Source organism: Grus americana, chromosome 7, assembly GCF_028858705.1.
Source record: "Grus americana isolate bGruAme1 chromosome 7, bGruAme1.mat, whole genome shotgun sequence".
Lineage (NCBI taxonomy): Eukaryota > Metazoa > Chordata > Aves > Gruiformes > Gruidae > Grus > Grus americana.
In genome coordinates, this window is record NC_072858.1 from 18204464 (window position 1) to 18216472 (window position 12009).

Here is a 12009-nt window from a genome sequence, read left to right on the forward strand (position 1 = left end):
TATTGGACATTTTATTTAATCTGGAACTTCTTGATTTCTAAAAGAATATATTTACATCTGTGTAGTGGTGGCATTCAAAGCCTATTGAAATAAGTCACTTAGATGTTTGTGACATTAAATGTTCTGTTCTATTTTCATATGTCTTGTGAAGGCTCTACAGAAACAATTCGTACATATTTATCTTGAAGATTATGTCTAAAGTGCCCCATATAAAGGAGACAGATTAGCTATAGATTGTAATAGATAGCTAATTCTTTCTGGGACGTGTAATAGAAATCTGATCAAATCTTTAAAAAGAAGTCAGAAGCTCACTTGTTCATTTATAGATGAATCCCTTGTTCCTGAAATGGAAAAACTTACATTACAGTCTGTGGAAGTAACAAGGGAAAATAACAATATTGCTATATGGACTTCAGTTTCTTGTTTTATTTTCTGTGAAATAATGTAGGTTCCACCTATGTGCACTGTATCGGTTTAGGTATACGAAACAGATGGCCAAACTCGGTGTTTTGTTAGGTGGCGATAGCTAGTACCAAAGTGAGTCAAGCTGGCATTTTCTTTGCTGTCTTTCTTATCTACTATTACAACATAAAATTAGAAAAAAAAAAAAGTAGTGCAGCACTTGTTTTTCAGTTTCTTGCTTCATACATCAGTAGGTCGCACAAAGGCTTAGCAGGAAGAGGCATCTCCTTGGTCAGCAGTGTAAAAACAGGAAGGAGGAAGTCTATTGCAAATCTGGGTTTACTGATTATCAGTTCATGTTTCACTGCAGAGGATGTCCATTAACAGCCATCAGTGTGATCCATTGCTTATCCAGCATGAACAATGACTGCTGTAGTGCTGCTACTACAGAATATGGACCCTGCTTATAGGAAGTAATGTTAACTAACAAACTGTACTCAGCCCTTTCCTGCTCATAGAAACAGGATACTATTAGTGAGAACAATTCACAGAAATTGCGCATCCAGGAAAACCAGGCAAGTAAAAGCGTAACAGCTAAACTAAGATTAATAAAATCTTTTCTCTGATTAGGCCATAGCTTGAGTTCTGTGTTGTTCTGGCATGTAATGCACTTTTAAATAGAGAGGTGAGATCTAATTATGAATGAGGATGGCAGAACTGGACCCTAGGTAGTAGTGCCTGGCGTAGAAAGGCTGCTTAGATTTTAAGAAATGTGCTTATTGCCATAACTCTAATTGAATTACAGGAAACACCTGGACATTATTTTATAAAGCTTTTTACGGCATACGCAGCCACCTATATGAAATTACCCCATGGAAAAATCCCTGCAAAGTTTGCAGTTTGTGTAAACAGAATATATCTTTGTGTATTGTAGGACAAAGGAAGTTTCTGTGGTGTTTCCTGTGAAATTGCGGCTTAAATGGAGCATGTGATACACTATCATGGTTAGGGATGCCGTGGTTATAGTCACAATAACAATGTTTTAAGGGCAGAATTTTAATTTGCAAGGTCAGTGTTTTGTGTTTGCATCAATCTCACTGAACTCATCATGCAAATTTGAATTGTAAATATTATTTTATTGTATCACTTTAATATATATCTTTTTTTTAATCAAATGAGAAATGGAGGGAGAGGACAAACATCTACTGCGCCATTCTTGCAACGTGTGTATGGGAGCTAGTTGAGAGCACCTCTAGCCTCAGTACAAAATTAGCTTTGGTAGCAAGATATGAATTCTAAAACCATGATTTTCCACAAGCACAGTTTCTTCATTTGAGAGTTGGTTTATTTGTGTCTGTGTGTTTTGTTTTAAGTATCACTTTGAAAAATGGGATAAAAACTGTACTTCTGAGTTTCTTTTTTTGTGACTTGGTTTAAGTGATCGAAGTGATCAGTTAATTTGATCCCCCCCCCCGCCCCATGCTAAATCTGAAGCTCTACAAATTATTTTTTTTCTCTTGCATCTATTGCAGTTCAGAGGTTGCATGGTCAGGCTTACATTCCATGTCAAACTTGTACACCTATTGTGCAGGTATGTGTCATTCCCATCATCGTCACATCATTCATGGAGATGTAACTAATTGGCACTTACTAAGTAGTTATCAGTACCCTGAAAGAAATGTGTGTATACAGTCTGTAATTGCTTCATATATCTTGTGTAATCAGGAAATGAAAGACTTTGTGGCAATGTAGGCAGGGGTGGGGAACCTTCAATTCGTCGTAGAAATGGGACTGAACAGGATGGGTTGGGGGTGTGTGAAAATGGTGGAAGGTGGCAAGTCATTAGCGAGGAGCTACTTAGTCCTGTAAAAAGATTGGTATTTTTTTCTCTATTTTCTGACTTTTTCTTTTTTTAAAATAGGTGATCTGTTTTAAGAGTCTTTGCTGCTGTTAGAACCTATTATTATAAATGACTACTAGGAAGAGAATTGTTCACTCTAAAAATTTACAGTAATGCTCCATAAGATCGGAGATGTTTCTCCTGGATGTGGGTTGCAATTAAAAATCAAATCATTGCCCATTTAAAAAATAAACACGCACACAAAAAACCAGCCCCCCCAAACCTTCAAGAAATAATATATATTTTTTTTAAACCCAAAAGGAATTTGGTAATTTTTTTTTCTTTATCTAATAGACCGTTTTAGTAATGATTTTTAATTGACAGTTGTTTATCACCAACCAGGAATTCATACTATCTTCTGAATTATTATTTTCTTATAAAAGTATGGGGGTTTTATTTTTAATAAAATAAACTCTTCAAGTTCATTTTTGCCTGAAGCCTGAACACTGAGCAGTTCTGCTTACCATTGAAAAGTTACAGCTATTGTCACAGGTATAAGGGACAAAATTACTTTAGTTCTCATTCTGATTATTCTTGCAATTCACTTTTCTGTGCTAAACTCCCACCAAGTAGATTACAGTAGAAGTTGTGTTTGGGTTTCTGATTATTCTCATTTTATAGTGGGAAGATGACATAGATGTGAGGACTGGGGATGAGGAGGGAAAAAGCAAATTTGGGGTATTTGCTGAACTCTCAAAAATAGTTTTAGGCTCCTCTCCTTTTACACTTACTAGTCTATATGCACTTCCTTTGCCTACCTTTTCAGTAGTCCAGTCAATATATTAAATTCATTTCTGGGCTTATGATTTTTTTTTTTTTTGGCCTATAACTTTTTTATTTCCCTCCTCCTCCTTAGCGAAATGCCGATCCCCCTTTTAATCCCATTTGCACTCAGGCATTTAATGACACGTATCCTGGTTGCATGCACAGGAAATATTTATATGAAATGATAGCAGAAATATATTTTTGAAGCTACTGTAACCATTTCTGAACAGATCTGTGATAGTGGCTTAGAGTGATAAGGCATATGTATGGAGTTGTCTTTATAGAATGGGTCAGATGATTTGAAGGTAATTGATTTTTTAAATTGTTATTATTTTTGTGAAGGGTCAGGTGGAATTCATAGCAGGTTGGGTTTTACGATTCTTGACTGAATTTTAGCTCGCTGGAGATTAGCCTTTTTGCTTACTCAATGGCTTGTATTTTTGTGCATAGAATGGTGCCCTCTGATGCTTCAACAGATTTTTTGCATGTAAACACACACAGAAAAAGTCAATAACACCTATTAAATACATATTTTTTCATATCATGTTTCAGTTTTGAAAATAAAAATTTTAGTGAGGTTTTTTATGGTACAAAGTAACCTTGTTTGATTTTCTTTGATTGGAAAATGGTTGCATATCTGAAAATGCTCCTTCATTTTTTATTGAGACCTGAATTCAAATCTGTTTATGCTTGTCTTTCTCCCTTCAGCCCGGCTGATAAGGAAAGATCAAGGTAAAAATATTCCTATTGCAATAAAATTGAGCCAGTGACTGAGACATCTTTCTCCTTTGGGTTAAGCGGTCTGACTATTCTTAGGTTTTTTTTTCCTCTTTCAAGTACTTTCTGCGTTATCTTGTATTTACCTAGACTGGCATTAATATGACTCATATTGTCCAGTTGTTGGGATGAGTCAGAAAAGAAAGTTTCTTTCTGTATACAGAGTTCTGGGAAATATAGATAAATAACCTAAAGCTACACATTACCAGAAAAATCCTTCAGCTCTTCATGGGTGCCCTGCTTGTTCCATCAATTAGGAATGAAAATAGTACTTGCCCCGTCACTGATTCACAGTACTGATGTCTAACTAGTCACTCAAGTTAATGTTCTCCCATTCCAGATTGAAAATTAAGATGGTACGTTGTGTATTTTTTTTTCCAAAATCAAGTACAAACTTCTGTCTCCAACATCAGTGATTTTCTTTTTTTTTTTCCCAGTGTGAAGACTTATACTGAGAAAAAGCTTGCTTTTCAGAGTTTCATGGTGTGAATCAACCATTAGTAGTCTATAGGTTCCTACAGCTGTATAAATCACAGGTTGAAAGCAATTGTAATACAAACTGATCATGTCTTTCAGTTTGGCTCAGTTCAGCTTTGTGCTGTATTTCAGACCACCAGCATCCACTTCAGGGGCTCATAAAGCTGAAGAGGATCCTTGGGGTTCTTCATTCAGAGCTGTATAAATGTAAACAAAAATTGAAAGAACTATATATTACACATGTCAAACTTCTCTTGATAGCCTACGCATGTTTGCCCCTTTTTATGACGTGTCCCACTGATGTATATGAAGCAACTTAAAGTGAGAGGGAGATTTTTAGGGTAGGTGTAATTCCATGTAATAGTCATCATCTGAAGAAATGCATCTGGAAGGGTTACCAGTTCCTCAGTCTCTTCCCAACAGAACTGTGTGTTGTAAATTTTGTTAATTTTGTCTTGTAATTTGAAAGAATTAGCTATTGGATGCTTTCAGGATTCTGTGTCTCTCTCCAAGATGTTGCAATATGATTTGTCTGCCTGATTGTTTAGCTCTGAAAAGTGCAGAGTTGCTATCAGGATTGCTTGCAGTGCTGTAATCTCTGGAAATAGACACCTTCAGATGATTATTCAAAGGTAGCAGTTACTTTATTTAGATAAGTGTTGGTAGTTTTTTTAAATGTATGTATGGAAAATAAGCTTCAGTATCAGAAATAAACCATACTGTACTATGTGTGATGTTCTGTAATGGTTAAATCAGGCATGCATTGCCTCAGTTGTGTTTGCAGTTTTGAGAAAAAGCCTGATTTCTGTCCATGGCCGGAGGTGGTATGTCTCCCTCGAGTGCACTTACACTTTCAAAAAGGCCAGTTCTTTAGGTCAGACTTCCTTCTGAAGCCTCTGAAATAGCATGTGTATAGTGTTCTAAGAGTATAGTGTCTTAAGGAAGTTAGTAAACATAATTCATCTTCTTACTTCTCGCCTAGATCAGAGAGTTGTGATACAAAGTGTGAATTTATTTTAAATAGTGTGATGATTTATTTCTTTAAAAGTAAGCAGTTCTGTCTCGGGAGTTTTTTTCACTAGTATGCTGAAGAGGATTCATTTGTTATTGTTTCCACAAGATGGAGCTGTCTACATATGTAATTAGTAAGGAATTTATACTACTAGTGGATCTTAAGGAGCTCTGTCAAAATACTGTTTTAGATCACAGATCACCATTTTATTAGTATCTGTGCAGAAAACAGCACAATATAGAACATAAAATAGTAACTATTATTTTAATAAGGTTAGGTAATCTTGTGGTTAAGGCCGTGTGTCAGGATGTACACAGTATTGATTCCCCCCCCCCCCCCAATTTTAAACATTTATTCCCTGTATGATTTTGAACTAAATATTGTGATAATACCCCTGAGAATTATCAATCAGTACTTTATTTATTATCATTAAACTGAAGTATAAGTAGCTTTAATATTGAGAAAAAATAATGAATACTGATTTTTATAACAGTGAATACTGCATTGCCTATGCTACATCATATGTGCTTCCAGAATTTCTGGCTGTGTTGTCTGGAATTGTTTGACACCTGATCACAAATTATTTTCCTCTCTCAGTATTTTAACAGCATGTCTGCCAGCATTGGCAGATCTGAAATCCATAGAAAGACAGCCATGCCGAACTGCAGCTACTGGATACCTCAAAATCATCAGGCAATAACTAAGTCCAAAAAGACAGTGCATTGCTACCACCAAAGACAGTTTGTGGTGCAGACTCAAGCATGGAGTTCCTCTTGCACCGTCTTTTTACAGTCTTGTTCTCATTTTAGGTATATTTGGTCATCTGTGTTTTACTGCTGTTTTTCACTTATGGTTATGTTATGCAACTTACCATTGTGAGTACACAACGACAGATGGAAGTTTCTTATCTTTGTGATAATGATACTCCTTTCTCACTTCCCTTTGAGAACATTGAAAGGAGACCTAAACTTGGAGACTCCTTCCACCGTTAAATAAAAGGCTCAAGGAAGCAGTAATAAATTGAACTGTTTTTCTGGTTTTTGCTTTAGCAGTGAGTCCAGCCCATTCAGAGGAAGCTCATGCGTGTCCGATATCTGTGAAGACACTATCTGATGCCTCTTGTCCTCCTAATCTTTTTATTTCTTCTCCAGGAACGGTACTCTGGAGACAGGTGGATGTCCCTCTATGTCCACCCTGTAGGTTCCAACATCTCTGACCCTCTTCTTATAGAGACAGAGCAGCACTCATGTAACCAGCTTGTACTGTGTATTTTGGAGCACCACAACATCAGTTGTTGAACTGAAAAAGGGGTATATTCAAGGAATATTTTATTGAATAGATTTTTTTCCTGAGAAAGTATCTATAGCAAGCAGGCTATCAGGAATTGGCTTTTTTCCTTTGGCATGTAGAACAGCTTATTACCTTTCTCATTTCTCTAACTTCAGCGGCTTCTCTGAGTATATTGTCCAAATTCAAAAGGAACTCAAAAAGGATGAAGAATCTAGTTGCAAGAGTCTTTCCAAGGTCAAGTTCTTGTCAGACGCTCAGCTATAGGTTTGTTGAACGGGTGATGATGACCCCAGATCTTAGCAGAGCCCAGCTGTCTGGTTAGAACAGAGGATCTGGAAGAATACGGGAAATCATACTTCTCTGAGAAGACTAGGAGGGAAGTACTTTCTCTCTACTCAAGAGTTTTAGAGGCTTTGACTCAACTGTTGCCTCGGTCTTGAACTTAAGTCTGTACTTCTACAAGCAGCATTGAGACCATTGGAACTTCAGCTTTTTTTTCCCCCAATCTTAAGATTTTTTTTTTATTATTTTTTTTAAAGCAGTTTCTCCTTATGGATTTCTGGAGAAAACTTCGTCATCATGAAAGGAAATTAGGGACTAAAAAAAGCACTGTAAAGATTTTTGATTTCCTGATTTTTTTGAATGCTTGTAGTTTGCAGTACAAACATGTTTGTATATGTATGACTGTATCATCCTCATATTGCCCCTCATTCTATCCGAAAAGCTGCTTCAGAAATTACCTGTCTTTGCTGTTGTTGCTATATCAAATTATTAATCAAATTTTAGAACTGCCTTTGCCTTACCTTTCTTGAGAGACTTCCTAACTTTGATTTCCAGTACAGTTCTCTGTAATACCTCTTTTCTTGCTTCCTCTGCTAAAGTCTAAAGCTTTAAACTGCCCCCATCTCTGATGCTTGAGCAGTTTTCCATGCAGTGTTCTATTTCTGATGCAGCTCAACAAACTGCGCTGGTAACTTCTGGAGTCCTGTTTCCTGCTTGAGGTTTATAAGTGTACTATTCAAACAATGAGTAAAAGAAACTAAAAGACCTGATTTTAGCCACTCCTGAAAGTTAGATGCCATTGAGGCAGCAGCCTCATGCCTGTGCATGTCATAGTTTTGCTTTAGGAGACGTTGAGCGTGGGTAGGAGAAGGCAGGGAGCAGTGGGGATTGCCTTCCACCAGGGGTCCGGCTGCTGCTGCACAGTGCTCTGGTTGTTCTGGCTGGAAGCAGATTTAGTTGGATAACTCTGATGTTAGGAATACCAGAAAAGCAAATTTGTATGTTTGCACTTCTTTATATTTAGCAAAGAGTGGAATTTGATGGAAACGCGATCCATGCTATTTGAGGTGGTTGGAGAAACTGATTCTTTTGTACCCGTATTTGAGCATTAGGGCATAAGTAACAGACCAGTGAGGCTCAGGTCAACCATGATGTAACTGGTTAAGCACCTGGATTAATGCCATAAGGGCTGGGTTCAGTTCTCCGTTTTGCGCCATCTCTTTCTTTTAATGCTGATTGTGGTGGAGTGGATCACAAATGATGCCACCGTAACATCAAGTTTGCATGCTTTATTTTCCTTTTGAGAGATTTCAATAAAGATCCTTGCATACCATTTTTAACTGGGGGGAAAGTAAACTTTTGTTTTCTTATTTGTATTTAACAGGTCTGTATATGATGACCAACCAAATGCACATCAGAGGTTTATGGAAAAACTAGATGCCTGCATACGTAACCATGACAGGGAAATAGAAAAGATGTGCAATTTTCACCATCAGGGCTTTGTGGATGCTATTACAGAACTTCTTAAAGTTAGGGCTGATGCAGAAAAATTAAAGGTAAGGAACTAGTTTTTCAGAGTTTCATATATCATTGTCTTTGAATTTAAAAGAAGGAACTTGACTCTTTTACTGAAGAGAAAGAATTTAGTGATTATCACATACACTCTGATGTTTGCAACAATTTTTTAGAAGTGATTATTTAGGATTTGTGATTAGAGCTGTGTTGCCTGATCCAGTAATTTACATTTACAAAGCTGAATATTTTATTAGGTCTGATTCTGATTTTTTTTTTTAATATATGTATTCAGAAAATGTTACCAAAATTATTTTGCTCTTTTTAAAGGCTTTCTCAGAAGGTAAAGAACAACAAATGGTAAAACCAGTATTTCTTACGGAGGTCTTTTTCTAATCATGTGTTTATATGTCAGACCTTAGAAAAATTGAAAAACTCGATTAGAAAAATAAAAATACTGCAATTATGCATGAAAAATAGATTTTCTTTTCTCTGTAATGAGTAGGAGAGTAGGCGGAGTTAGTAGTTTTCATTAGAAATGAGAACTAATATTTACTCCCAAATCAGAACACAGAATAGTGAATTATGAGATCCATCCCTTTTAGCTCTCTTTACACTTTTGAGAGTAAAATATGCACACCAGACAGAATGAGCATAGTTCATCAGAGGTTATGATTAGAAGAGCATTATATAAAGGATATTCAGATAACAAGAGACCAAATACAGCGTCAATGAGGTCATTGAGCATCTTTGTTCAGAAATTAATGAGATTTTTAATAAACTAGAATGTGCTTCCTTATTATGATGACCTAATGAGTCACTTACTATGTGGGAAAATCTGAGGTCGAGCTTTGCCTGCACCTGCAGCATTAAAATGTTGCTGTGGTTTGGAGATTTCCACGTTTGATGTTAATCAACCACCCAGTGTTTGCATTCAGTAAAGTATGAATGTTTAATTACCATAAAATGCAATCACCATTTCTTACAGACAATGAATGGCCCATAGAGCTCATTGAGGTTATCAAAAAGGGACCAGTGGTCAATTGGGTCAATGATTTGAATTGTTTGACAGACCTACAGAAACAAGGAAAGTTCAAAAATCCCAAGTAAATTTGAGAAGTTTGCCACAGAATCTGTTAGAAAGAACTGTCATAAGTAATTGAAGTTAACAAAAGCCCTTTGCGATCAAAAGTTCAAGTTCAAGCTGTAGAGTTAATTTGAATTTGCATTTCTTTGTTCTAAGTTTCTCATGAAGCATGATCTGATTACAAGGGTGAGCAGTCACATCAGGGCAATATATGCATATTTGTCTAACAAAGGTGAAATTATTTTTAAGGTCCAAGTTACTGATACCAACCGAAGGCTTCAGGATGCTGGGAAAGAGGTGAGAAAATGGTGCTTCCTATATGGACATTATGAATATTTGTAGCAAATTATATTTATTTGCATAATTTAATTGTGGGTTTTTTTTGTTTGGTTGGGTTTTTTTTTTTTTTTTAACATCTCTAAGGTGATAGCCCAAACAGAGGAAATCATCCGATGCAGAGTTCAGCAACGGAATATTACAACGGTTGTGGAAAAACTACAGTTGTGTCTTCCAGGTGAGCGACCTATAGCTAAATTAAATAAAGTAAGTCACAATAGTCAAAATGCAAAAAAATTTTATTTTTTAAGTTGTGGTGCTGTAACATCCAGTTTAACAAAACAATTAACAGGTTTTAAAAAGATGTCAACATGTAGGTTCTATGTCTTACAATATTTGATGTAGAACAATTATGCCACTTTGTGAGAAGACAGTGAGACATATAAATGGTGCAAACATTGTAGCCCCATACAGCTTTAAATGAAGTAATATTTTTAATATGATAAACAGTGAATTTTTTGCTTAAGGGGTAGTTTTTACTGTTTGAATTCTATGGAAAATACTAATGATTCTATTTCAACGTTGTACTTTTAGTTCTGTCTCATTACATGCTTTTTGTTTTTTAAATAAAACATAAGGACTCTAAATGATGTTTCAGAAAGGTAATATTGTAGCATTGCACACAGCTCTATAAGGATTTTATCCTGTTTGTGACATTGGTATTAAACAGATTTGAGAATTTTTCTTTGAAGTCTTGTTGTTGACTTGTTATGAGTACAGTAGGTGGTACTGTTGCCATTTAATGGAGACAGGTCACAGACTGGTAATGCAGATAAAGTTATGGTATGTAGCAAGTGAATGAATATGCTTGATATATATAGTGTCTACTGTTTCACTTATTTTTAATTCTTTTTCATTTAAAAGCTGTTAAGAGTTCAGTTTTTGTTTTTTTCTTAACTGCATTCTAGATATATTTTTTGCTAGTTTTATTACTTTTATGCTACAGTTGGAATTAAATAAGCTAAATATAGCATATCCTTTTCTATGGATTATTTTGCCCTTCACAGTATATATTTTCCTCTTTTACTAACTAAAGCCAAAATAAGATCCATGGGTTAATCTGCTTGTTTTTATGCAGTGCTGGAAATGTACAGCAAACTAAAAGAACAGATGAATGTAAAAAGGTGAGTGAACTTATTTCTACGTGTAAAATACAACATTTGTAAGTAAACTGATAGAATAGCAAACACTAATGTAGACAAGTAAGTATTCTAAGTCCTGCAGCTTGGTACATGTAGTTTTCTCTTCATAATACCTTGTCTGTGTTTCAAGAATGTCACTGCAAGTGAATAAATGTAACATTAAATAGAAAGACTTATAGGAGCTTAGTGATTGCCATGAAAAAAAATGTTTACTTAAATGAGCGTGACATGCAGTGAAACTATGATTATAAAATGTCAAGTGTATTATTTTTTTAATTCTTAAAACAGTTTAAGAAGCAAGAATAATAAGACCCTTAGGGAGTAAAGATCTTTCAGAGTACATTTATACATTATAAATCTATCATGATGTATTTAAATCAAATTCATAATCCAAGAAAAAAGGACATTTCAGTCCACATACCTTTCTTCAGACCTCTCTGGTACGTCTATGCTAATCTTTTGTGTACATGGGACTATGAGAATGAAGTGCGGAAAATGTATTGTGGTTTGGTTTTCCCCTGCTCTGTGACAAATTGACTTGTTAAAAAAAATTAAAACCATAATTAAAAATAAATTTCTAGAATTATGGTTTCTAACTGGTATGTGACCAGTTGCTCCTTCCTGTGTTGTGTCTTCACTTTCGACCTTCTCAGAGAGCCACTCACTGCTGCTGTAACCCCAGCATCCCCAGTTCTCTCTGTGGCAGCTTGGCTATCCCTACCTCCATGTAGCTGTCATCTTGTCCCACTGGGGCTGATGCTGCTGCCTTGCACCTCATGCACACCCACTCCAGGAATACTACTGCTACTGTTTTCTTCTTCATGATTTCTACAGCATCATTGCCACCTTCATCCCTACCTGCTTTTTATACAGCCTCAGTCATGACAATTGCTCTGTGTCTTCCTTTGCGGGATTCATAAATATTGTCATTGCATCTTTGTGCACCTGGCATCACTACAGCAAGCTCCAGCTAAACAAGTTTGTGTGGACCTGACTGTCTCCATTTGGAACTAGCTACACATGGTCA

At 35.9% G+C, this 12009-nt stretch overlaps 1 protein-coding gene across 9 annotated transcripts in view; it reads left to right on the forward strand.

The window, feature by feature from the left end:
• Positions 1-12009, forward strand: part of EXOC6 (exocyst complex component 6) — a 95611-nt gene that overhangs the window by 11483 nt on the left and 72119 nt on the right. For all 9 annotated transcript variants that reach the window (XM_054831505.1, XM_054831506.1, XM_054831500.1 and 6 more), the window contains exons 2-5: positions 8290-8461; positions 9754-9801; positions 9928-10018; positions 10919-10964. In XM_054831505.1, the coding sequence (XP_054687480.1) occupies positions 8290-8461; positions 9754-9801; positions 9928-10018; positions 10919-10964 (357 nt within the window). The remainder of the gene's footprint in view (positions 1-8289; positions 8462-9753; positions 9802-9927; positions 10019-10918; positions 10965-12009) is intronic.